A 26780-nucleotide genomic window follows, 5' to 3' on the forward strand; every position below is an offset into this window, starting at 1 on the left:
CACGAGCCCAATGTTACAAGTCAGCAAAACTGATACCAGCAGCACGCCGTTTAGATTAAGGATAACATATTTTAATTTAAAATATTTATAAATTTATCATATTGGTTTAATATATTACTTGTTTTTTCTAAAAAAAATAAAAACATATCTGCACTTCAATTTAGTTTTCCCTTTTCTCTTCTTCTAAATATCAACTCTCAAGGGATTAGCACAATTAGGCGGTTCCTTTGAATACAGAAACAATGTCAATTTTAACAAAAAGCAAAAAGTAACATTTTTTTTTTTTTTGGTAGGCGAGCGGGAAACAATGCCTCCCACCATTTATTAAAACGAAAGAAAAAGAAAACTAAACACGAACACGTCTTGGGCGCGCAGTCCCATTAGCATCCTCTAACAGAATTAAACTCAACTCGTCAACCCGAGTCGGAAACAAATGAAAACCTAAAGGTAATATAAACGCATAGTTAGCTAACCCATCCGCAAGACGGTTAGCCTCCCTATACACGTGAGCAATACGGACTATCCAGTCCCTTGATATGAAGCCATGGCACAATCGTACCAGGAACGACAGAGGGTGCGTGTCACTTATCCCTGTCTGAAGAAACCCTACCACAATCTCGGAGTCCACTTCTAGCTCTAGTCGCGTGATGCCTTGCTCCCAAGCTATATACAAACCATAATACACACCCCATAATTCCGCTAGTGGAGCCGAACAAATGCCGATATTCAACGCGAACCCTCCCCGCCAAACACCGGAGCCATCCCTCAACACCCCTCCAGCCGATGCTAGACCCGGATTACCGCGTGAAGCACCATCCGTATTTAGCTTGATCCATCCCTCACTTGGTGGTGACCAAGCTATCTGCCTCTCCACCCTTGCCACACCAGTCGGCGCTCCTCTCACCACCGAAAACGCTTGAGACACTTCGGTTGCCAACTCTTTTATGAACCGCACTCGATCCCTGCACTTTCCATTCGCTCCGAAAACATTACTGCATCGCCACTTCCAACCCCACCATGTAGCCAAACCAAACACCGTAGCCCACGGATTACCACCAATCACTCTCTCATCTCCCATATTGTGGTGTAACCACTCTAGTAGAGATTTTGCAAAGAAAGATTGTAGTCTCCCCCGCGGTACCAAGCGCCTCCATATCCCTTCCATAGCCGGACAATCCCGGAGAATATGAAGTATTGTCTCCTCACCACTCTTACAAACTTGACACAAACTCGAATCAGATAAGTGACGTCTTCTTCTCTCTACATTCGTCATTAGGACTTGATGTGTCACTAACCAAAGGAACACCCGAACTCGTTCCGGTACCAAGAGTCTCCACACTCTTGTAAAAAACTTCTCCATATCGGGTCCCTCTTCCTCATCTCGTGTTAACATTTGGTAAGCTGACCTCACCGTAAACATCCTATCTGAGCACTCACTCCATGACATTCTGTCCGATGAGCCCGTGACCCTGTCCACTACTACCGACATCAGTCTCAGCAAAAAGTAACATTCGCAAATTGATTCGATTTTTTGAATTATTCTGTAATCAACTACACAAATAAAACAAACCCTGTCCATTTTAGGTCATTCCGTGACTATAGTGTATCTACATATAATTCAATGAAAATATAATTTCCTTGTTTTTCTTCTAAGATATTTTTTTTCTTATTAATATTTTAATACTCCTTTTATTTTTCGGTGTAGCGTTTTATATATATTTTCACCTGCCTCTCTTCTCCCATCCATCATCATCTCTCTCTAATTTCTCTCGATACTCTTTAATCATTTTCATATGGGTGATCATAATAGCTCACAAGCATCTTACATCCATTTGGTACACGATTCAATCAATTTTTTTTCTTTTTTGTTGTGTTTCTTGTCAAATCAATCTCTGATCTTGATCGATATTTTTGTCACTTAACTGATGTTGTTCCTGTCATCATCATGTGTATATATTGGCTGCAGGTGCATCATTTGATAGAAGAATGTATAGTATTCAACATGGGCAAAGAAGAGTGTATGGATGCTCTGTTCAAGCATGCTAATATCAAGCCCATCGTCACTTCCACAGGTACACATATTATAGATATACATATATATAAGGTATAATAGTATATATGTAAGATAAGGATTGAAGAATTGATTAATTTTGCAGTGTGGAAGGAGCTAGAGAAAGAGAACAAAGAGTTCTTCGAGGCATACGAGAGAAGACGAGAAGAAATACCGACCGAGAAAGAGACAGCTCGAAGAATCCGAGATTTGCTTTCACGAACTACAATCTAAGATCATGACACCTACTTTTACTTACATATACATACACTCATCTATATTATTATAGGCATGTGTGAGTGTGTATATGTATGATCCGATTCTATATATACTCTTTAATTAGACAATATGTATTATAACCTTCATTAGGAAATGAATAATTCACCTTTGAGAAAATCTTTTCGTTTTCAGCTTAATTTAAAATCTTTTTGCACCTCTTTTCTTTACGGTATGATTTATTTGCGTATTACCAATTAGATCTTAACCATTTTTAATGTCTAAAAAATATTAGTGGAACATAATATACTTGTCTTTGCGTTTATGGTTTTATGTATTCATAACTCTTAACTCATATAACTGAATAAATATTTCTGTTGTCTTTTTAAATTTTGCTCTTTAAATGAAAGTCTGAAATGTAGCCAAAAATGATTAATATAATTTGTCTTTAGAAGCTAACTTTAGTATCCAAATTAGAAAATAGGGATAAACAAATTAAAACATATAATTAAGTTCGAACTTGGTTCTCTATATCTCTCTGTATACATACAGAGTACATGACATTCATATAGTTAAAACCCTTAGAATCTTAAACACGTAAAATATTAAAATGTATATAATTCATCAACAATTAATGGTCATTAAGATTAGCGGTAGATCATTTGCGATAACATCTTTAATTTTGTCGTACCTCATTGTTAATCAGTTTGACTCGTGTTTAATAAAAAAAAAATGCTGGAAAACAGAAATTGCAGGACAGAGATCGAATGGTGAAGACGCCACGTGGAAGGCACGTGGAAGCACGTGGGAATGTTGGGTCACTACATAGGATTGCGTGTTATGATTTGGTGATGACCCCTAAACTCTGGTGGCTATTTTTGTTTTCTTATCTCTTTCGATTTTTTTGGTCAGTATTGAAGCCAAAGTTTGGTGTTTGGTCTGTTTGGTGAAGACACTCTTCTTCTTTAGTACCTCATTTTCGGTTCTTGATTGGACCGACCTGACTGGTCCATTTGTTTATAGGATGTATATAGTGGTTATTTAATTCTTAGTTAGAGTCTTAAAGATGATCTTGTACTCTTAAAACTTAAAAAGTATTAAAAACCATTGACTAGAATGCATGATTAATAGTTATGACTTTTACTAGAATTTAATTAATTCTATCATAATCAAACTTTTACTTAGTTTTATATAGGCCTGGACATGTGGTATTCGGGTCGGGTTCGGGTCGGGTTTTTCGGGTTCGGGTTTTTCGGATTTAGAAATTTTGGACCCGTTAGGTTATATGTACAATTTTGGGTCGGGTTCGGTTCGGGTTTACTTCGGGTCCGAGTAATTCGGGTATTGGTTAAAGAACCCATAAATAACCAAAATTATTTTGGGTTTGAGTATTACTTACCCAAACTTTGTCCAAATATATCCAAACATACCCATAAAACCCGAAAAATCTGAAATTATAACAAGTTGTTCCTTATGACAATAATATAAAACAAGAAGTAAACCTTGTTTTGAGTTTTTTTTCATAACTTAAATCATTAAACAAGTCACAAATTCAAGTTATTAGTGCATATATGTCCTCATATGTGTATATATGTTCGGGTAATACCCGATACCTACAGTTATTTGAAAACAGAACCCGATCGGGTAATTAAGCGGAACCGAAGTAGAACGGGTTCGGATATTTCGGGTCGGGTTCGGTTCGGTTCTTCGGGTTCGGGTATTATGCCCAGACCTTGTTTTATATTTTACAGATAAAAATTCTAACTAAAAGTGAATCCAGAAACCACTTTGTGAATTTCTAGTTCAATTTGTTGATTTCGGACAACTGCTTTGCAAGACACCTTTGGAATAATTAAAGGAGTGCCAAAAAGTTTTTGATACCGCTTGCCAAAATTCAAGGACAAAAGTACTTAAATGTGAAAGTCAATCAATCAATCTTGTTTCTTCAAAATATATAAGATTCGAATTTGGTGGTTTCTTTTATTCCCAAAGTTGCAAAACGAACAATAAGGTTAAAAAAAAAAAGAGAGAGAGAGAGAAGAAGATAAATATCAACAACACGAATGAAAAATAGCAAACAAGAAAACGAAATGCCTAAACGACAACGTACTCTGGAAATACCAATGAAAACGTCGTGTCATGCATGTAGTTCCAAGCTCTTTGGCATTCCGTTTCAATTACATTATTTTTTGTTTGTTATACGGAAAAAAAAAAAAGAGTTTCGACGGTCTAGTTTATTTGCGTAACCTTCGCATATACGTCTTAGAACGTTAACATCTCAATTTGGTCAATCAGAGTGTATTCACTAGTGTAGAGGGAATCAAAATTTTGTAGCCACAAGTTTACGAGTATAAGACGAAGAAGAGTTTCAATGAACAAATCAACAAAACAAATGATGGAAGGGTTTTGTATTTTAGTTTTATCAATAATGAATTTTCTTTTGTATTTGAGAAATGCTGATATCGTAAATTCGTAATTCACAAGGAGGAATAACTTTTTAGACGTCGCGACAATTAAGAGTTTTAGAATCGAAACTAATTGGTTAAAATAGTCAAATATCGAAATAAGTAGGAAACATATATTTTCAAGTGTCTAGCACGAGATTTGGTAAGCACAACAAATGTACGTAGAACATTGCATCACTCATGAATATCAAATGAGGTACAAAAACAAATACAATCATCTAACATCTGCATTTCTTTTGTTTTGATATTTGCATTTTAATTTAGCACTAGGATTTAACCGAATGTTTTTAAAACCTGATCCAGAAAGCGAACCGAAACATCTGGAAGATGTTAACTTTTATTTAATTCTAAAGAGTTTTCTTTTTCAACTATTGAATATAAATTGTGCGATAAATTATACAAAGAGCCCAGCCCATTAAGCTTACAAAACAACCTCTAAGCCCGAATAGATACCAGACGACGACGTTTTGATTCTGTAAAATTACAATTTGCAAAGTATCTTCTTCTTCTTCTATCTCAAATCTCATCGCCGGCGTTAGGGTTTTTTTTTTTTTTTTTTCTCTCAACAATGGCGTCTCTTACCAAGTTTCACTACTGTGACCAAACACTTCACCTCCGACTCGATACTCACCGTAAACCCCAGCCTAAGCCTGTTTCACACCGAATCTTACAAAAACCTCCTCCATCTCGCGCCTTCAGAGCTTCTTCGTCTTCATCATCATCATCATCATCAAACCCTAAACCATCTTTCTTCAAAACCACCTGCGTAACCCTAACAACAGCCGCCGCTTTATTCTCCGCTTCCCTCCACCTCGCCACCAAACCCGCCACCGCAGCAACTCTCGTCTCACCTCCTCCTCCACCATCCACGACGGCGGATCTCACTGATCAAATCTCGTCGCGTCAAAAGGAAGAAGAAGAAGAAGCAGCGCTGGAGAAGCATCTCACTAACAATCCAAACGACGTTGAAGCTCTTCAGTCCCTAATGAAAATCAAATTCCAAACCAAAAACCTCGACCACGCTTTAGAGATTCTAAACCGTTTGATCGAAATCGAACCCGGAGAACAAGAATGGCGGATCTTAAAAGCTCAGGTACAAACTTACGGCGGCGATTTCGAATCAGCAACGAAAGGATTCGAAGAGATTCTAGCTAAAGATCCGTTTCGTGTCGAAGCTTATCACGGATTAGTAATGGCTTACTCTGAATCCGAATCCAAGTTATCAGAGATCGAGAGTAGAATCAACGAAGCGATAGAGAAATGCAAGAAGGAGAACAAGAAGAAAGATTTCAGAGATTTCATGTTGTTGATTGCACAGATTAGGGTTATAAAAGGTAATCCAATTGAAGCACTTAGGGTTTATCAAGAACTGGTGAAAGATGAGCCTAAAGATTTTAGACCATATCTATGTCAAGGTTTGATATATACATTGATGAAGAAGAAAGATGAAGCAGAGAAGCAATTTGAAGAGTTTAGAAGATTGGTTCCTGAGAATCATCCTTATAAAGACTATTTTGATGCTAATGTCCTCAATACTAACAAGCTTTGAGCTAAGAATACGTGAAAATTTGAGTTTTTGAGTTTTGTTTGAATATGCTTAGAAATCTTGTGTTTGTGTTTGGACTTTTATTTTTGATCACTACTAATCTTGCGAAATTGTTCTACTACTATTTTACAAGCTTTCCATCAGATTCCAATACCAAATTTCACAACATGTAGAATTGAATTTTAAATAAGCGATCCTTATTAGATATGCAAGACGAAACGATTATCACACGGATCTAGGAGGCGATGGAGGAGTTTCTTTACGGCTCGGTCCGGATGGCGGGATCGGAACGTTTTTTGGTAACATTCTGAAAACCACGCGTTGTGATGGTGACCATGGTTTTAAGCCGAACATGGTTGGTTTATGTGGACCTTGTGGTGGTGAATCATCCAGTCCTCTAGCCGATGGTCTAGACCAGAGCAAACTGTTTGTCTCACGATGAAGGTTCTTCTCAGTGTTTCCAATGACACAAGCGAAGAGGAGACCAAAAGAAATTACCACAAGAACAAAAGTTGATTTTGCCATAACAATATTACTTTGTTGTATACACTTACACAAGTTGAGATGGTTTGGAGGGTTTATATAAGCTTTTGGATATCTTTATCTTGTCAATAAATATTTTTCTCTAGTAGTAGAACAAAATTATTTCGTAATTTGATTCTATATTTTTCTTGTTCATAAAAGCTGTGTTGACTAGAAAATTAGAAATGATCCAATTCCACCAAAACGTTCCAATTTCGCCATAGGAACCAAGCAGAGGAGACACGTTCCAATTTATGCCATAAAAGCTATTCAAATTTTTAACCACGATGCAGGGAATTTGTTTTTTTCTTTGTTGTTGTAAGTAATATATTGGTTTATTTTATCCATTTGAATATATTTTTAGATATGCATGATACAAATTTGTCTTGTCATCAAAGAATAAAGATATGCAAGATACTATAATTAACAAACTTTTGATTTTTTCCCCTTTTTTGAGGACAGATAAATAAATAAAATTTTAATCTTTGATGTACATCTATATGGATTGAATAAGATTAGATTTTTGGTGTAAATAAATCTTTGATGTAAATCTATATGGATTGAATAACAATATATTTTTGGTGTGAATCCATATGCATTGAATAACAATATATTTTTGGATTAAAAAAACATATTTGGTATGGTGTAAATCCATATGCATTGAATAGCAATAGAAACATTTCTCAATACTAATTTCTTAAGAATTTTTAAAAATTCCCATGCCATAACCAACACAAATAAACGCACAAAGGAAAGTAACATTTTCACAAGTTTTGTCTTCCAAAGTAAAGATAAGAACATAGAAGAAAACAGAGAAAAAAAAAAGGAACTACTTCTGAATAATCTCAGGCCAAAACTGTGCGTTTTTAACTTTGGAAATACTCGCCAACACAGTTAACGGCGTCACGTCTCCCGTCACGGTAACCTTCTTTGCTGCGAAGTCTATGTTATACGACGTCACTCCTGCATTCAACAATGATCAAAAACAGAGTATTTTTTACAAATCAAGATTATGATCTCTAATTTACAGAAAGTATATCAAGAATATAAATTCATGAAAATAAATACTTTCGTAGTTAGTGTTACCTTTCAATTTCGATAGATGTTTCTTAACTTTCCCTGCACAGCCTTTGCAATGAAGTGACACTCTCAAAACAACCACCTTTTTAAGTAACGAAGGAAAGATTGTTAAGTTTGACCTCAAAACATTAAGTCATGATTAAATATTATGGTTTTCTTCGATAACTTACTTGATCGGAAGACGAGTTTTTCACTGGTGATGGTGGCGGCGAAGACGGAGGAGGAGAAGGAGGTGGTGGAGGAGGAGGAGAGAATTTGAAATCCGGGGATGTAACGTCTTTATCTTCAAGAGAGCTCAGAGATGCTGTAGGAGAAGCTTTTGTGGGTTCAGAGAAAGGATTATCCGGAGACAGAACCGGTTCATAATCCAAGAACCCCTCGAAGAAATCGGGTTGCTTCTTCTCCAAGAAAGACGCCGAAGTTGATAGATACTTTGAGGCGTTTATAATCAGTTGCTCTTCATGAAGATTATCCAAATCATCAGCTTTGGTTATCCCCGGTTCATCAATAGGTAGTGGAATCGGTTCGGAATCCACAAACCCGTCAAAGAAAACCGGGTTACTCAATAAGTACCTTGAAGAACCCTGAGGAGTGTCACTGCTAAAACAAATAACCGGTGACTTACCAACGTCACTGTCACTTTTCTTGCTCTTCCTCTTCGCTACACGTTTTTGCTCACTACTCTCAAGACCTAATCTAGTCATAAGAGGAGTATGATAAGTAGAAGAAGACGAAGAAGATGGATTAAGGCTTGGAGAAGGTGGAGGAGTCAGTCTCCGTCCGTCACGTATGATTGGGTTATGACGATCGATGGCTCGACCACCAAGCCGGATTGCGGATGAAGAGGAAGATGAAGGTTGTGAGGTTTGGTCCATGGTTGAGCAAAGGGTCGTTGTTGATGCTTGAGAAGCACACAACATGTTTTGTATCTCTTTTGCTTATGTCTATAGTCTTTGCAATAAAAATGTGGAGAGGTTTCTGTAGTAACATATAAATTAATCTTAAAAAAATGTATATATTTTTAGGTTCCTGTTAAAGATATTTTTTTTGGTTGATGGGATCGACTTTATAAAAAGTAAGTTTATTCGTATTCTTATCAAACCAATGTGTGTGAGGTAGACCATCTACAAATAAATACAGTATGGTTTTAAACTCTGTTTTAAATATATAGCAAAAAATAAATAATTTTGTTAGAAAAGCATATTTCAACTCTTTTATTTTTGGTTTAATGTTTTTGTTTCCGATAAGAAAAATGTATAGAGTCAAATGTTCTGAATTTTGTACAACATAAGGAAGGGAAAAAAATGGTTAAAGATAAGAAAATAGAAGGCCAATTCTTTTTGCCAACCCTTAAATCTTAAGATAGTTCCGAATCTAATTCTCACAAACAACACCAAACTCAAAAAAAATAACAGAATCTGATGCTTTTGGGTTTTATTGACGAATTTATTCCTTTTGCTTTCACTATTCACACCTTTTTCTCTTTTCGTCTTCCGACCCATTAATAAAGCCCATGTTTCATGAAATAACTGTTGGGCCATTACACGGCCCATTATAATTACCAAAAGAATCTCGAGGGTTTTCTAACTCAATTGATTATTTCACAAAGGTATCGTATAAATTATCTTCTTCATCAAAATTAGGGTTTGGAGCCAGAAACGAGCAAGTAGCGGCACATCAGTTCTCAACACTCACGATGGGTATGACGAAGAACAGATCCTTAATATCCTTGATCTAGCTCGTATTCGTTTCTTTTGATTTTCAATTTCATGATTCTGATTGGGTTATGATATTGGTTTGATTTTGTCGTCTAGCGAGGATTAAGGTTCATGAGCTTAGAGATAAATCAAAGACTGATCTTCAGAATCAGTTGAAGGAATTCAAGGCTGAGCTCGCTCTCCTCCGTGTCGCTAAAGTCACCGGAGGTGCTCCTAACAAGCTCTCTAAAATGTACGTCTGTTTCTGTTATACAACGGGTAGTGTAGATATGCATTAAGCTTATATATATATATCTCAATGCTTATGATTAGAACTGGTTTCGTAAATCGATCGAATTCGGGACTTGTATGTGTTCTTTATTAGAATTTTGGTTGGCAAGTCATTGATTGAGTGTTGCGTGTTTTCGATATCCAGCAAGGTTGTGAGGAAATCCATTGCTCAGGTGTTGACAGTGATCTCCCAGAAGCAGAAATATGCTTTAAGAGAGGCATACAAGAACAAGAAGTTCTTGCCTCTTGATCTCCGTCCCAAGAAAACACGTGCTATCCGTAGACGTCTCACCAAGCATCAGGTCTTTACCCGCATTACCATTTCCAATTTCATAGTTATCACTTGGTAGATGAATCTTATAATGTTCTTTTCAGTTGGATAGTAATCGTAACTTTGGTATATGGGTTGTTTGTGGTAACAGGCTTCGTTGAAGACAGAGCGTGAGAAGAAGAAGGAGATGTATTTCCCAGTGAGGAAGTATGCTATCAAAGTGTAGTTTCATTCACCACCTTTAGCTTCTAGAAATGATTCAGCTTTTGATTATCATCGGCTTATGTATTCTCCTCTCTTTTTGTCCAACCTTCTATTTTAGTTTTGCTGAAGTTTTGTTATCAAACCATTATTTTATATATATATTGAACCCAGTTCTGGGTTTTGTGTTTTCTCTTGGGTAAAATTTAGGATTAAGATGGAATGAAATCAAGTCTGGTTGGGTTAATATTTAATTTGAAGGATTGTTAATGAACATGGTTTATTTAGACAGAGAAATGCTCAGATGTAGTAGTATCATATTAGAAACCGAGATTCTATGAAATCAAATCATATGGTCGGTAATAAGTTAGTAAACTGTCCTTTCGAAATCTTGAATCTTCGAAAATTTGATATCCAATTTGGCATTTGTAAAGTTGGTATTTCGTAACTTTGCGTCATCTTTGAACTTTATTCAGGAAAAGAGACAGTTGCAAATGATGAAAAAATCGTAACATTACACAACGAAAAAAACTGGAAGAAGGTATAATTAAGGTTCTTAAATAACGACCACAGCGGGTGTCGAACCCACGACATTTTGATCCGAAGTCAAACGCGCTAATCCACTGCGCTATGCGGTGAGGACGTGGCAGAGAGTCTCAAAACTTATTAGAAGCTTTTTCATATTAGGAGCTTGTGAATGTGGTGAAATCTATTTTTCATTTTTTCACTTTGGAGCAGTTATTTTCCATGGTTGGTTGGATTTGTTACACTTTTTTGGCTGTGAATTGAGGAAAGTATTTTACAATATGAATAAAAAACACTTTTCCATGTTTTAACCGAAATTGAAGAGTTAAATTTCCATAATGTTTGGTAATTGGTATCATTATCGTCGGATATTTTTCCACGTTCACACAGATAACACCAATAATGGAGGCTCATTTGTTATTTTCTTCATATGTCATTTTCCATCGCCAATATTTCATTTAGTGGAATTAGTAGTGGCACGGAGAACATTTAAAGTTGATTCTGTTGGTTATATGACTTATGATAAAATGTTCTGATATTCATATGATAAATTCTAATTAATCAAATATACTCCTTTATTGTTTGTTGACCTAAATACGATATTTTGTTTTGAAATAGAAAAAACACAAAATAATGCTTCGAGTGGACATTAAGGTTTGATTTTGTTTTGTAATAAGATAATTAAGATATGATTTAAGATAATGTCTATTAATAACATACAACACAAGAAGCCAAAACCACGAGGTAATAATATTTTTTGTTGTTTCTTGTCCAGAGAATTCATGTTACTCTTGTCGAATTTCTTCCTCAAATCTACTCATGTAGACCTCCCTAACTCGATCTAAATTTCCACCAAATATCTTTTAATTCCAAAGATTCTTTAAACAGAATCATCATCATCATGAAAGAGATCAAGAAGACGATGACGAAGCAGATGACGGCGAGACGTGACGACACGCCGTTACACACGGCGGTTAGAGAAGGCAAAACGGAGCTTCTTTTGGAGATGATAGGAGACCACGACGGCGTGGAGCTTAAAGAGTTGTTGGCGGAGCAAAACCAGTCTGGTGAAACGGCTTTATACCTTGCGGCGGAGTCCGGTCACACCGACATGGTTAGGATTCTGATGAAACACTCCGACTCTGTGTTAGCCGGAACCAAAGCCAAGAACGGCTTCGATGCCTTTCACATCGCCGCCAAAAACGGGAATCTACGTGAGTTGACTTGGTTCTCAAAAGTCATTGTGCTCAAGAATTAGCCTTTTTGCATATTTATGGTGAAGATCAAATCCACTTTTAAGTCTAATTGTGTGTGCAAATTGCTAATTATCTGCTAGTACATAATCCACTTTCATTCTCTAATTATGTGAAAATTGCTATTGGTGTGCTCCTTGACAAAGATTCACATAAATCCCTATAGATCATGGACTAGCAAAAGAGGAAAATGTTTATGTGAATTTGTATTTTGCTTTTGTTGTAGAGGTTCTTGATGTGTTAATAGAGGCAAATCCAGAACTCTCATTTACATTTGATTCATCCAAAACGACGGCATTTCACACGGCGGCTTCACAGGGCCATGGAGAGATTGTTTGTTTCTTGTTGGATAAAGGTGTGGACTTAGCTGCTATTGCGCGAAGCAACGGTAAGACCGCTTTGCACTCTGCGGCTAGGAATGGGCATACGGTGATTGTGAAGGAGTTGATTGAAAAGAAGGCTGGAATGGTTACAAGAGTAGATAAGAAAGGTCAAACCGCGCTTCATATGGCGGTTAAAGGACAAAACACTGAGATTGTGGATGTGTTGATGAAGGCGGATTCTTCGTTGATCAATGCCGCGGATAATAAAGGAAACACTCCTTTGCATATCGCAGTCCAAAAAAACAGAGTAGAGGTAATTGATTGATTGTTGACTTGAGATTGCAATCTTTAAGTTATTATTGTTTCATACTTCAAATTTTTCTTGTGTTTTCTTGCAGGTTGCAATCTTTTAAAGTTTATTGTGTTGGTTTAAAGTTAGAATCTTTCTTATCTTCTCTGCAGATTGTTCAGACAGTTTTAAAGTATTGTGAAGTCAGTAGAGTGGCGGTTAATAAATCAGGAGAAACAGCTCTTGATATCGCTGAGAAAACTGGACTGCACGATATTGTACCGCTTCTGCAAAAGATCGGTATGCAGAACGCAAGATCCATCAAGCCAGCTGAAAAAGTGAAACCATCAGGCTCTTCAAAGAAATTGAAAGAAACCGTTAGCGAAATAGGCCACGAGGTGCATACTCAGCTTGAACAAACCGGGAGAACAAGAAGAGAGATCCAAGGAATCGCTAAACGGGTCAACAAAATGCACACGGAAGGACTCAACAACGCGATAAACTCCACTACCCTAGTTGCCATTCTCATAGCAACCGTTGCTTTCGCAGCGATTTTCAACGTTCCAGGCCAGTACACGGATGACCCGAAACAAGTTCCTCCAGGATATTCACTCGGAGAAGCGAGAGCAGCTCCAAGACCAGAGTTCTTGATTTTCGTCGTGTTTGATTCTTTCGCGCTTTTCATCTCTTTAGCCGTGGTTGTGGTTCAGACATCAGTGGTAGTTATAGAGAGGAGAGCAAAGAAGCAAATGATGGCTATAATCAACAAACTCATGTGGATGGCTTGCATTATGATCTCAGTAGCGTTCGTATCGCTGTCTTTTGTTGTTGTTGGAAAAAAAGAGATGCCTTTGGCGGTTGGTGTAACCGCCATTGGAGCTTTGATCATGGTTTCAACACTTGGTACTATGTGTTATTGGGTGATTGCTAACCGAATTGAAGGCTCTAAATCATCTCCAGCGTCAATGATGTCAGATCCTGAGTTAGCTGATTCCAAGCATAACCGGAAACTTTATGCGGTTTGATTGAAGTGAAAACAGAGCACTTAGATATCATTAAAGAACAGAGAGATTTTTGTATTCAGAAATAAAAGAGATATCTCTTGTGTTCATAGATTCTGTATATGTAACAAATGGAAAATAGTATAAATCATCTGTATAAGCTTTGACATTATACTTTGCAATTTTTTGTCTTTACAAATTTTCAAGATTAGAATCATCAATGTTGACTATGACTAGAGTCCACAAAAACGACGATTCCCCTACAAAGAAAACAAGCAAGGCACGAGTAGAGAAATACTGTCTCTTGAACTTTCTCCGGCGTTGAAAATGACGATATTACCCTTTTTCGCTGCCGTCGTCGTCCTTCAGTTCTTCTCTAGTCTCACGGTGGCGGAGATTAAGTCTCTGACTATCTCCAACGATTCTCGGCCAATAATTCTCTTGGAGAAATTCGGTATTATTGAGATTGGTCATGTAACCGTCTCTGTTTCCTCTGTTTCAGTATCGTCTCCTTCTTCTTCTCCGGTTCCAGACTCGTCGAAATTAGGGTTCCTTGTTCTATCAGAAGAATCTCTTCCTGAGGTACTCCTCGAGCTCCAGCAAAACTTTAGCTTCTGCGTTCTTGATTCACACTACATACTCCATTTCTTCACCTTCATCGATCTCTCTCCTCCTCCTCGCTCTCAGTTCAATAAATCTTATCTGATAACGTCTCCTAGCGATTACTCTCTGTTCTTCGCTAATTGCGTACCGGAAACTAGGGTTTCGATGAAGGTCCGAGCAGAGATTTATCACAATCTAGATCCAAACGGGTCAAACTCAAAAGATTACTTACTAGCCGGGTCAACCCAGTTACCTGGTTTGTATCTCGTCTTCTCTCTCTGTTACTTGAGTTTCCTCTGTTTCTGGTTCTGTTTCTGCTGGAACAATAAGCAAATTGCTAAAAGGATTCACCTTTTAATGACGGTTCTGCTTCTAGTGAAATCTCTGACTCTGATTTGTGCTGCTGTGTATAAACATTACGTGAAAGTCACAGGCACAGCTCATGGCTGGAACATTGTTTTCTACATTTTCCAATTCATTAGTGTCGTTTTGCTTTTCACGGTGATTGTTCTAATCGGAAACGGTTGGTCTTTCTTGAAACTGAAGCGACATGGTAAGGAGAAGAAGTTGTTGATGATTGTTGTTCCGCTTCAGGTTTTAGCTAACATTGCTTCGATTGTGATTGGAGAAACTGGACCGTACACTCAAGATTGGGTGATTTGGAACCAGATCTTCTTGCTTGCTGATATAACTTGCTGTTTTGTGATTGTATTCGCAATGGTTTGGTCGATGTGTTGTCTACGAGAGACATCGAAAACCGATGGGAAAGCGGTGAAGAACTTAGCCAAGTTACCAGTTTTTAGGAAATTCTACGTTTTGGTCATTGGATATTTGTTCTTCACAAGGATCGTTGTGGTTGTTGTGAAGATGAAAGCAGATTTTGTTGGATTATCAAAGGACTTTGATAAATAAACAGAGAGACTTGACGAGAGAGGCAGAAACAGAGTTGGGAAAACTGAAACTTTATTAATTGAGAATCTGAATTTGTGTTACAAACAAAGACAACGTGTTCTTATAGTATTCAAAAGACACGACCAAACAACACTAATAACAAGGGTTGTGACTCTTCACTTCTAACTCTTAACATAACTACCCTTAAGACAAGACACACCTCTTAATGTATAAACTTAACAAACAAACATAATTAAATAAAGCAAGCGACCAAACTCAATTAACCTCTAACACTCCCCCTTAATTGAGTTTCGGTCTCACACCACACTTGCTTCTCAGTTCTTCAACCCTTGATACGTTGAGTCTTCAAACCCTCTCTCATCATTCACGTTTGATGATGATGCTACTTCAACTGCACTGAACAGCATGTGACCTTCATTGTCACTCTCTTCGTCTGTTTCTTCTAGACTTAGGTACGCTCTCTCGGCCTTCCTAACCTTGCAGTTCTTCACCACGTGCCCTAGCTTCTTACACGCAAAGCACCTTACACCCGTAGGCAAGCTAACATCCCTGTGTTGCTTTCTCCAACAATCACTCTCATTGTGATTGTCACACGTACAAAAGTCACACCATTTCTCGGCCTTATTTTGACTATTGTCGCCACGTTTGTTTCTTCCTTTTGAAACAAACTTTTCTCCATAGAATGCTCCTTCCGTTGATCGGTCTTCTCTGATATTTACGCGTTTCTCATGCGCTTTTAAAGTACCTATCAACTCTGTTACCGGCAACGAAGTTAGATCCTTCGTTTGCTCCATCACAGCCACTATGCTGTCAAACCTTGCGGGAAGAGATATGAGAATCTTCTGGACAATTTGGTAGTCCGTCTTCTCTTCTCCATGCACCCTTAATTGATTTCCCAAATCAATTAACTTTTCTGTGAAAACTTTGATGTTGTCTTCTTCATCCATCTTCAAGTTTTCATACTCCCTTCTCAACGATTGCAAGTTGATCAATCGTACTTGTGGAGATCCTTCAAATTCTGACACCAATGCATCCCAAGCATCCTTTGATGTGGCTGCTGGTGCTATCCGAGGAAAAATCTGATCCGTGACAGCAGTTTGCAACAGTTGCAACGCCATCAGATCTTTTGATGATGAATTCTCCCATTTGGTTTTCAATTGAACGGCTTCTGGACTGTGATCTCCTTGCGTCGGCATAGTTGGAACACCAGTCTCCACCACTTCCCACAACTTCCGTGTTCTTAAGATGGTCTTCATCTTAATCCGCCAGAAAGCATAATTATTCCCATCAAATATGGGAATCACTTGAAGCGTTGTTGCTTCCATGATCTCAGATTTTTGATAGAACTTCTTTTCTGAATTTTTCTTGTCTTTGTACTCGAATTGGCCCTCGAATCAATAGAGCTCTGATACCATGTTGGATTATCAAAGGACTTTGATAAATAAACAGAGAGACTTGACGAGAGAGGCAGAAACAGAGTTGGGAAAACTGAAACTTTATTAATTGAGAATCTGAATTTGTGTTACAAACAAAGACAACGTGTTCTTATAGTATTCAAAAGACACGACCAAACAACACTAATAACAAGGGTTGTGACTCTTCACTTCTAACTCTTAACATAACTACCCTTAAGACAAGACACACCTCTTAATGTATAAACTTAACAAACAAACATAATTAAATAAAGCAAGCGACCAAACTCAATTAACCTCTAACAGATTTTAGGTATCAGTGGCTGAGCAATGCATCTGAGGAAATTGCAACTCTTGCGTTTTATAGTTTGATGTTTTATATGTTTAGGCCAATGGAGAAGAGTGAGTATTTTGATGTTGATAATGAAGAAGAAACTGCAGAGCTTTCCTCAAGGAACAAGAGTTTGGGATCTGAAACAATTTAAGACCAAACTGTTTTTTCTTTGTGTGTTTTATTAAGTTCTACACTTGTACTAAAGAGTTTATGGGCCTGTTTGTTAGTAAGAAGGCTGGTTTATCATTTGGAACTGAATATGTGTAACTCATAATTTTCAGTTGAAACTATACATTTTCGAGCTTGTCTTTGTGCTGACGAACACTATGGATTGACAAAAAAACAACTTATTGATGATGATGGACCCCCCAAAACATTGAAAGAAATGAAAATGAAAAAAAAACATCATAATTCGGGATATATATATTCACACTTTGTGTAGCCTAATTCTTTTAATGTGATCAAGGACTATAGTGTATGTGGAAATTTATGCAATGATTATAATGATTACATTTGTAAGCAAATACTGAAATAGATTAACAAAGAAGAAAGAGTTGAATAATATGGGCCGACATAATTGTCTCTTTGATGAGCCGTGGAGCTTAAGCGTCAGAATTAAAGCATGCCTTGTTTGGTGCATGACGGTTTTTATTTATTGTTTTCAATCTTATATCCAAGAATTGTTTTTGCTACCATCTTTGATCCGACATTTTATCCGGAAATTAATAATCGAAATTTTGAATATTTCTGACAATTTGTATAATTGTATGAATGAAGCAACTATATAGAAGTAACAGGAACTTCATGTACTAACTCAGTCGTTAAAGTATTCCGAGTTTTTCGAAATAAATTCAGGTTTGTATGATTGTATCTTCCACGTATAGTATTGTAGATAAAATATCGTGACACATGAAAAAGTGAACTATATTAATCTATTATCTTTTGTAGTCGTGATTATGTGTGGTTCACTAATAAGTCCCCACTAATGATAACATGCGTGAGCGTGACATGAAGTTTGGTAAGTCCTTGTTTTTCTAATCCTAATATTGTTCCACTAAACTGTTTATCACGCAATTAACATTCTTCATATATCCCTTATATATTAATAGAGAAACACTTTAAAAAATAAATCTTACATTGACGTGTTATTAACTAAACTACCATGCTGACATATCGTTTTCATAATGATTTTGCACCCATTTAAATTATTACCCAAATTTTACTAGACTATTTACATATTTTGTCATTAGTCTTAATACATACATATATAACAAAATTATAATTAAAAAGCAAATAATTAGGCAACTAATCTTCATATTGACATTTAACAACAAATCACGAGAGCTTTTCTTACATATATTAATAATCTATTTTTAATAACTAAAAAACATGCACTTTATGTTTATCTTATATTAATAAATCTTTATATTTATATTTTCCTTTATATATATTTATATAAATCTTCTCTTGCCGATGGGTCAACAATCTTTTTATTTATATTTATATTTTATTTATATTTATGTTTGTATTTGAATGATAATATATATACATTTGGTTTAAGAATCCAGAATTCAAAACTACAAAATCTCTACATCTTTCATAAATTGTTTATATCTATTGAACTTAAATCAATAAGATAATCTCTTTTCTCTATATGTTACGAATACTTAAAATCCGATTTTTTTAGAGGGATTCTAACTTTTCGAAGAAAAATATTATAACCACATTTATATATAAACCAAAATATGGCCACATTATAACCATTTCGTAAATAATCCATTCATAATCTAAGAATCTTAGATTTAGAATACTACAAAATCTTAACTTGGAAACTATCAAATCTCATCTTTGTTAATTTTTTGGATTTCTTATACTTAAATAAATAAAAAAGAAATTTTCCTGTTATACTACAAAATCTTGACATCTTAAAAACATACAAAAATGTATATTGCCATAATTGGTAACATTTCGTCAATACTTTTTTTATCACGTTGAAGCTTTATTCCAGGTTCAAATATTTCACGGGTAAAACGTATTCTTATATGAAATAGTTCTAAATTTAAATTAAAAGTTTTGTATTACATGTTTCGTTTACCCAAACGGATCTTGGATCCCGGACAATAATAATTTTAATTATAATAATTTTACATGAATCACTAGTTATCTAGTCTGTTATTAATGCGACCAGACCATCATTATAATTTATTGATTGTGCAAGCTTTTTCATTTTTTTGTCAAAGGATTGTGCTAGCTAAAATCTTGTAATTCGGTTTGTAAAACGACCGGCGTTGACTCCTCCAATTCTAAACACGACGATGCACGTAAAGTGGGAGACAAATTTTAATTGAATGGATGTACCTTATCATCTTGAGAGAGATTCAAGATTTTTTTGTTAAAATTAATATGATATATATATAATAAATTAGAAATTGTTTTTGGCTACTCTCTTCTTTATCAAGTTTTGAACAACTTTGTTTTAAACCTTTTTAGTAAATCCGTTGGCATCCGATGCTGGAATTGCCCGCCTCATAGTTTCAATATAAGAGTTTTTTTCTTTTTATAAAGATAACGTTTGTCTACATAACTAAAGTACCCAATATATATACACTTTTAACAGCTAAAGATTAAATCAACACCAGCGAATTTGTTTATTTTCCGATATCCTTAACTATTTCAAAAAACAATTACTCATGTACGAAAGATCATCTAAACTACAAATAATCACACATCTTCATACAAAAACAATATACCATGAAAATTCTATATATTACAAGTTTAAATACAAAACAAAACCAAAAAAAAAAGTAGATATAATTTAAAAAACCATGCATTTAAGGATAACTATTAAAACAAAGAAACAAAAATTTCAAATATTAATTATAATTTGAACAGAAAAAAAAAAGTAATTTAGTTTGGATCAACAACATCTACTGTAGCAGCACAAGACAATAACCTTCGAAAAAACCTGAACATAACAGAACAAGCTTGTTCTTGTTTCTTCTTTCTACTAACCCTCCTCCTCTCACCACGACGACGCGGCTTTGTACTCTCTACGATGATGCCATTTTCCTCCTTACTCTTACGTCGAAACGACGCTGTTTCCTTAACCCTCCCTAGACACGACGTCTGCGTTGTCACCTTCTCCGATTTACTCTCATCGTCTTCCCGAGAGAAAGTGTAGCTCCGAAGATACATCTGTCGACAAGATATGCTATCAACTACACGCGCCGCGGGTACGCCGCCTCCACGACGGACGGAGCGGACGAACTCGGCGTCGGACTCCGGCCACTTATAGAGATTCACGTAGGAGGCACGAACAGGACGAACCGGCACGCGAGGATCATGTGCATCGTTGATGCAGCTAGAGATACACACTGAGTTCATCCTCAAGTTTTATATTTTTAATTGTGATAATATTTTTTCCCTCGGTGATTCTGTATCGTATATGTGTAATATATATATGGATTTTTTTTATTTTATTTTAAGGTTTAATAACGTGGAGGAATAAGTGAAGCTTAAATTTGAAGAAAAGATAAGTGGAAATTAAAGGAGAAATGATTAAGGTAAGGAGGGTGTCATTAATTGTAATTAATGAACAAGGGCGGACCCACGGTATATGGTATGGGGCGCCTCCTTCATACAGATATAAATATTTAAGTTTGTACAACTGACAAACAATTAAACATGGCAAAGTGGTTTTGGATGTTTAACTAAAATACACAAAAGTATTGGGTACGGATTACACTTTTTTATTTTTTTCATTGTCTAGACATTTTTTTTTTGGTTTGACACAAACTAATACTCCCTTTGTTTTATATTATAGGATGTTTTAGACATTTTATTTTGTTTTATGATGTTTTGGAAAAACAATTCATATTTCTATTGAAAAAAATTAAATTTATATAATTTTGTGACTATTTAGATTCTGCAGTAAATCATATTATTGGCTAAATTATCTTTAACTATTTATTAATCTAAAAGAATTAATTAATTTCTTAAATTTTGTGCTTTTAGGCAAAATATCTTATATTTTGAAATAGAATGAGTATAATTATCAACTAGATCTTGTAGCCTGAATGAATGGTATATTTGGTTTTGTTGTATCATAAATCATATTCTTCTAACTCGATAAAATGAATTGCAAAAAAACTTACAAATGTTAGTTTATCTTAAAAAAGGATATATACCTATTAAATTAAATTACTTTTATAGTTTTAATATTCTTAGTTTGTTTTAGTATTTTAAAAAGATATACACAAATTCATTTTTTATTGTGACTTCTCGTTTCGGCTTTTGGATAGGAGGTTACTAATTTTGATAATGAAGGATAAATTAAATGTTATGATCCCACTATTCATATTGCCACTGTTTATCCACATGGAGATGCTATTTTGACATGGTTAATGGACTGCTTTCCAGAAGATGACGGGTTCGAGTTTCCAAAACTGGTGGACACAAACCATTTTGAGATTTGGGTGGCCGTACTCCGAGCAGTTCAGTTTACCGTTTGTATCTTGGAAGCCAAATTTGCTTAAAAACTACATGTATGCGAATATGCTGCTGCTTTGCGTGAAGCAAGAGATTTGTGTTAAAAGGAGCCGAATGAAGAAAAACAGACTTTTGCTACTGTTTGATCAAATGTGTGTCTTCTACTCTTCTTTTGTTAGTATCATTGTTCTTTCTTAGAATGCATGTGTTCTTATTTCATTTCTAATCGTTTCATGTAAAAAAAAGAAAAACACTAGCAATATAGAAAAAGACCAACATACATGTTTAGATGACTCATAACCATAATCATATATGGTCGAATTTCTAAAAGCTCAACCAAAAGATGGTAAAATAATTTATTGATTTGTCTAATATAATATGCATTTTTGTTTACCTAGCTAATATAAATGAAGATGGAGCTTACCTTTCATATTTCAGAAAATTTCTCAAACTCGAAATCAATAGAATCAAGATACCAATTATTGTTCTTCTTTTGCACTTCCAATGGCTCATCATACTTGAATGATACAATATGTTGGTTGCACTCTCCAATGGTTAAAGGTACCTCATTTTTAGTTGAGGATGAGCTGAAGAGAGCTTCATCGATCTAAATTAATGTGCTTTACACTGAAAATTGAAAATTTATCATATCTTAAAACAAATATTTGCTTATCTTTGACATTAGTGTATGTGATATTTACTCATCTTCTTAATTATATGACTGTTATTTTGTTCGTATAACATACATTTTTTTTTGTCACAAATAAACTGTATTAATAAATTAAATAAATACATTATTTGCATCATTAAACCAATTACGAATATTTAAGGCATGCATATATGAAAATAAAGTTGAGGTTGTAGTCCGAATATGACATCTTAAATAACTAATCAACAAAAACCGTTTAAGAGAGGATTGGAATCGCAATGACAGATGACACGTAATAAGACATATATTGGGTTATGAAATGTTTGAAAGAGTAACCTTTTTGTCAAAAAAATCAAATCATATGCTATATTAATCTATATTTTATTTTGCACTAGATAAGGTCCGTCTAAATACACGGGTGTGTAAGATATAATTATAAATTTTTGTTGATGATATTTAAATTTTGAACAATAAACAGTAATCCAACTAATATTTAATTTAGTAAAGATGCATCCGGTTCAGACGGAAACCTTTCTTTATCCGGTTCAATCGCTAATTGTGAAGATGCATCCGGTACGAACTGGTGTGTTCATTGGATATAAAATAAGAACCGGATGATGCAATAGGATGATGCAATAAGATGTGTATGTTACTATTTTACAAGCAGCAATAGCTTGTGATCTGTATTTTACTGTTAATCAATATTGTTGATTCTTGTTTGGTCATACACTAATACGAGAAAGATCTCTTTGTCCTAAAATAACTGATTTATAATTTCAACATATATATATAGAGTGCCCAGTCACAAGGGCCCATTGCCAATTTTTGTCGAAGAAAATAACTCATAGGTATATCAAATGCTGGGAACGTCAATCTTTTCACATCGCTTGCATAGAAGAGATCCAAATATCTTCAATTCCTCATGCTTCATTTTCTCACAATTCTCTTGCTTCGGTAAACGCTTCATTAGTTCATTATATTCCTAGTAACGTCAATCTCTTAGCATATTTGGTCTCCAAGGTCTTACACGTCGTAGAGAGTGACACGTGGCATTTGGGTTTCCGAACTCTTTTGTTCATGGCGTTGTCTCTTTTTAAATTGCTCTTTTGATTTTATCCTAAATTGAGGTTTTTAAAGAGTATTATTATATTATTTGTTCGCTGAGAAAAAAACTAGTAATTAATCAAACTAAAAACCGAATTTAACGTAGACCAACTAAGATCAGCTCCATCCATTAGATACTATGTGGATGTCTCAAAAATATTATTTTAATTATTTTATAAAAAATAAATTATTTATTTAAATTATAAATTATAGAAAGAGAATTTGGCCAATAATATAAAGACAAGTGGAGACACAGTTTCTCAAAATTTTTACCAGAAACTATGTCTACCCTCTCTCTTACCTTTTTATTATTTTTTATTTTTTTAATCTTGAGACATTCTTCAAGACATTACTGTTAGAGATGCTATTAAACGCACTTTTTCTATTCTGATTTTAATTTTCATTCAATCATAAGTATTCTTCAATATAATTTTAATAAATTGGCATGATTTGTTTTTTTTTCCTTTTAAATATTTCTCTGAGACTAACTCATTATTTCCCTAAATCATCATCATCATGAAAGATTGAAAGGGAATATAAAACATTTTCTCATGCAAAACTACATTTCTTAACCAAAAAACAGTTTATTATGATGAAATATATAGTTAACTGAACCGGATACATCTTCGCAATTTGCGACTGAATCGGATGCTACTTCACAATTTGCGACTGAACCGGCTTTCGCAATTTGGGTTCTTAATCTTATCTTGAGAACATTTCTTGCTTCTAATTTGCGCCAAAAAAATGGTTATTTCGCTTGCGTTATCGACGGCACCAATGAGTACGACGATTATCTCTGCTACGAGGCGGTCCCAAGTTTCACAACCTAAAGCTAAGAAAGTCAAGCCGGAGAATAAGCGGCCAACGACGACGTCGACGAGCGGTTTTTCCGGCAGAACAACGAAGGAATTGACTTGGAAGTGCGTCGAAGGTTGTGGAGCTTGCTGTAAGATTGCAAAGGACTTCGCTTTCGCAACACCTGACGAAATCTTCGACAACCCTGATGATGTGGAGGTCTGTTTGTTTTTCACCCACTACTTGTTCGACGAAATTCCTCAGTCGGTGTCAAATTGTTAATGTATCATGTTTTCGACGTTAATAATCTTATGCTTAATCCAGCTGTATCGAAGCATGATTGGAGATGATGGATGGTGCATAAACTACAACAAATCTACACGCAAATGCTCGATTTATTCTGGTACATTCAGTATTTATTAGCTTATCAGATTGGTCTCTCTCTAATACATCTGTTTATGGATTGAAACTTTATATGTTGAACATTTGTATACAAAATCTCCTTTTGAAACAAACCAATTCTTATTTTTTGAACGTTTTCTTCCTTTCCTGAGTTCAGATCGTCCATACTTTTGTCGGGTTGAGCCCGAGGTTTTCAAGTCACTCTACGGGATTGAAGAAAAGAAATTCAACAAGGAAGCTGTCAGGTAACATCACTGATTCTCTTTGGTTGTTGTAATTCTTTTTCACAAGCTCTTATTACACTGAGAGTGTGGAAGCCAAATCAAATGTGTATTTAAATCTTAATTAGGGGATGATCCTACAACTCATTTTCTGGCCCGGAATAGAACAAATGTGGAAGACATAGATGTGAGAAAACAGTGATTAACGTTTTTTTACGTTGCAGCTGCTGCATTGACACCATTAAGACGATATATGGCCCTGGTTCCAAAGAATTGGATAACTTCAACCGTGCCATAAGAAGTAGTCCGAGCTCGAGTTGATAGTCAGATAAACTCAAAGGCAGGTACTGATTCAGTTCTTTTCTTGGTAATACATACCTTAAAGTTCCCTCAATGCATTTTTGGATTAGAATGTGTACAATAGCCTTATAGTACTGGAAAATATTGGGATTATTTTTGACTGATTACTAAATTATGTGGAAGAGAAGCAAATACCAAAAGACAAAAACTGAGATCCTACTGTCAATCCTCTTCCCTAATATAAGCTGCAAAATTCATGAAACACCAAAAGTCTTTGTGTAGAAAAAATTATGGACGAACCTGCTTAGAACATATCATATCACAGGTTCAAGTCCAAGTTCATCTTCAGGTTCATCACTTTCCTCAAATAGCTGCATAAACCGAGCTTGATCTCGCTGCTTCTTCATCCTTTGTGAGTGCTTGAACATAAAAACGCCTCCAACCACAACAAGAGTTGTACACAAAATGCCTGCTACAATTGCTATCGTGACTGTTAACCCGTTATATCCTTCCTCTTGCGGAGTTGAAGCATTCATTGCTTTAGAAGATACTACACACAATTCATATATGTTACTTATGGTCATCATATATTTTCATTTCGTTTAACAGGAAACACAAATGCGGGAATTAGTTTTTACTCACCGGAGTCGAGCTTGGCGCAACCGTGGCAGACAAAAGTAGCATTAATCTCCTTTTCTTTAAAATGCATATAGACTTGGCTAGCGGAGAAATCAGTGGGACAAACTTCCCATACATCGAACTCTTTGTCTGAAACGAGGCTGCCTTGCTCATAGATTCCGCATCGCTTACACTTTTCGCCACCGATTTCAGTCATAGGCTGTACCAAGCGATAGAGTGAAGAAACATATATGTATTTAAACAATCTTATTAATAGAGTGTAGTAATAGATGGTTGTAAAAGAGAATTGGGACGAGCCTGCCATGATTCTTGACCGCGGAAAGTGTACAAGACACCGGTTTTGGTAACATCTGGAAGAACAGTTTTGTTCTCTCCTTTGCATTGAAAATAGACAGTGTGTTTGAGCTTGAACCAGTCGTGCTTTGTGAATATCTCAATAGAGTTGAGTGTGATAAATTGTGCTTTGACAAGTCCTGAAATTTTAAAGATAAAACCAGTATTTTAACGTTTATTTGGATGACTAAACAAGTAAGTCGGTATGTCCGAGTGGTTAAGGAGATTGACTCGAAATCAATTGGGCTTTGCCCGCGCAGGTTCGAATCCTGCTGTCGACGATATTTTGTTTTAGTTTACAGAAAATCCTCGAGTAAACTGAAATTGTTTGAATCTTTTTTTTTTTTTTTTTGGGACGTTCTCTATTCCTCATGCAAATCAATACAAATCGATCTATGGAAACAAACAAAAAACAACATGAAGAGATCGATAATTTACGATCGAGCAAACGGATAAAGTTTGTTGGTTAACAAAAGAAGCTGGTTTTGTTTCCAGGGGAAATTAGTCGTGGAGATTTGTTGTTGTTACCTGGAATCCACATGTGGATGATGTACCAGAAAAGAAGATTTCTCCAGATCATCGGATTCTTCCGAATCGTCATTTTTTAAAATTTAATTTTCAGGATATTATTATTTCGTATGGTTCTCTCTCTCTTTTCTTTCTTCTACAAATGAAACAGAGGAAGAAGAAAGAAAAAAAAAACAGAGGGACAGAGATCCACGATGACACGTGCGTCTCACGCTTACCCTCTAAACACTCTCCCTCTTCAATTGCACATTCAGTAACACATTACATTTGTAACGTTCGTATAGAATATTTACATTTATAATTATCATACTTTTACATTCAAACATCACA

General features: G+C 35.5%; 9 protein-coding genes and 2 non-coding genes across 14 annotated transcripts; 7 read left to right on the forward strand and 4 right to left on the reverse strand.

Moving 5' to 3' along the window:
- Positions 1-1705: 1705 nt before the first annotated feature.
- LOC9309130 lies at positions 1706-2488 on the forward strand. The gene is made up of 3 exons (XM_002870934.2): positions 1706-1835; positions 1967-2072; positions 2157-2488. The coding sequence occupies exons 1-3, from the start codon at positions 1794-1796 to the stop codon at positions 2282-2284; spliced, it is 276 nt and encodes a 91-aa protein (XP_002870980.1). The 5' UTR covers positions 1706-1793; the 3' UTR covers positions 2285-2488.
- A 2643-nt stretch (positions 2489-5131) lies between these two features.
- Positions 5132-6420, forward strand: LOC9307051 (protein SLOW GREEN 1, chloroplastic). The gene has a single exon (XM_021022808.1). It carries the CDS (start codon positions 5300-5302, stop codon positions 6278-6280), a length of 981 nt encoding a protein of 326 aa, XP_020878467.1. The 5' UTR covers positions 5132-5299; the 3' UTR covers positions 6281-6420.
- A 1020-nt stretch (positions 6421-7440) lies between these two features.
- Positions 7441-8885, reverse strand: LOC9309131 (protein SODIUM POTASSIUM ROOT DEFECTIVE 1). Its single transcript, XM_002873017.2, has 3 exons — positions 8050-8885; positions 7886-7961; positions 7441-7762 (listed from the first exon to the last, which is right to left on the reverse strand). Exons 1-3 carry the CDS (start codon positions 8797-8799, stop codon positions 7629-7631), a joined length of 960 nt encoding a protein of 319 aa, XP_002873063.1. The 5' UTR covers positions 8800-8885; the 3' UTR covers positions 7441-7628.
- A 505-nt stretch (positions 8886-9390) lies between these two features.
- LOC9309132 (60S ribosomal protein L35-4) lies at positions 9391-10530 on the forward strand. The gene is made up of 4 exons (XM_021023848.1): positions 9391-9579; positions 9694-9829; positions 10013-10169; positions 10290-10530. Exons 1-4 carry the CDS (start codon positions 9576-9578, stop codon positions 10362-10364), a joined length of 372 nt encoding a protein of 123 aa, XP_020879507.1. The 5' UTR covers positions 9391-9575; the 3' UTR covers positions 10365-10530.
- A 373-nt stretch (positions 10531-10903) lies between these two features.
- Positions 10904-10977, reverse strand: TRNAR-UCG. Its single transcript has one exon. It is a non-coding gene; the product is annotated as a tRNA-Arg (tRNA).
- Positions 10978-11501: 524 nt separating this feature from the next.
- LOC110227533 (ankyrin repeat-containing protein At5g02620) lies at positions 11502-13899 on the forward strand. 2 transcript variants are annotated; one of them, XM_021021960.1, is made up of 4 exons: positions 11502-11608; positions 11753-12078; positions 12344-12753; positions 12903-13899. In XM_021021960.1, the coding sequence occupies exons 2-4, from the start codon at positions 11766-11768 to the stop codon at positions 13752-13754; spliced, it is 1575 nt and encodes a 524-aa protein (XP_020877619.1). In that variant the 5' UTR covers positions 11502-11608; positions 11753-11765; the 3' UTR covers positions 13755-13899. The 2 variants fall into 2 exon arrangements, with proteins under 2 accessions (XP_020877619.1, XP_020877618.1); XM_021021959.1 differs by lacking the exon at positions 11502-11608 and having other exon boundaries at positions 11615-12078.
- Positions 13900-14018: 119 nt separating this feature from the next.
- LOC9307053 (protein GPR107) lies at positions 14019-17295 on the forward strand. The gene is made up of 2 exons (XM_021021961.1): positions 14019-15210; positions 16964-17295. Exons 1-2 carry the CDS (start codon positions 14058-14060, stop codon positions 17140-17142), a joined length of 1332 nt encoding a protein of 443 aa, XP_020877620.1. The 5' UTR covers positions 14019-14057; the 3' UTR covers positions 17143-17295.
- Positions 17296-19725: 2430 nt separating this feature from the next.
- On the reverse strand, positions 19726-20569 carry LOC9307054. Its single transcript, XM_002873018.2, has one exon. The coding sequence runs from the start codon at positions 20373-20375 to the stop codon at positions 19899-19901; it is 477 nt and encodes a 158-aa protein (XP_002873064.1). The 5' UTR covers positions 20376-20569; the 3' UTR covers positions 19726-19898.
- A 3276-nt stretch (positions 20570-23845) lies between these two features.
- On the forward strand, positions 23846-26000 carry LOC9309133. 3 transcript variants are annotated; one of them, XM_021020195.1, is made up of 5 exons: positions 23846-24246; positions 24352-24430; positions 24587-24674; positions 24875-24994; positions 25276-26000. In XM_021020195.1, the coding sequence occupies exons 1-4, from the start codon at positions 23977-23979 to the stop codon at positions 24969-24971; spliced, it is 534 nt and encodes a 177-aa protein (XP_020875854.1). In that variant the 5' UTR covers positions 23846-23976; the 3' UTR covers positions 24972-24994; positions 25276-26000. The 3 variants fall into 3 exon arrangements, with proteins under 3 accessions (XP_020875854.1, XP_020875852.1, XP_020875853.1); XM_021020193.1 differs by having other exon boundaries at positions 25560-26000; XM_021020194.1 differs by having other exon boundaries at positions 24875-24990; positions 25560-25644.
- LOC110227069 lies at positions 25083-26575 on the reverse strand. The gene is made up of 4 exons (XM_021020197.1): positions 26451-26575; positions 25887-26062; positions 25593-25788; positions 25083-25500 (listed from the first exon to the last, which is right to left on the reverse strand). Exons 1-4 carry the CDS (start codon positions 26521-26523, stop codon positions 25265-25267), a joined length of 681 nt encoding a protein of 226 aa, XP_020875856.1. The 5' UTR covers positions 26524-26575; the 3' UTR covers positions 25083-25264.
- TRNAS-CGA lies at positions 26122-26203 on the forward strand. The gene has a single exon. It is a non-coding gene; the product is annotated as a tRNA-Ser (tRNA).
- Positions 26576-26780: the final 205 nt, after the last annotated feature.

The sequence above is a fragment of the Arabidopsis lyrata genome (genome assembly GCF_000004255.2).
Source record: "Arabidopsis lyrata subsp. lyrata unplaced genomic scaffold ARALYscaffold_6, whole genome shotgun sequence".
In the NCBI taxonomy this organism is placed as follows: Eukaryota; Viridiplantae; Streptophyta; class Magnoliopsida; order Brassicales; family Brassicaceae; genus Arabidopsis; species Arabidopsis lyrata.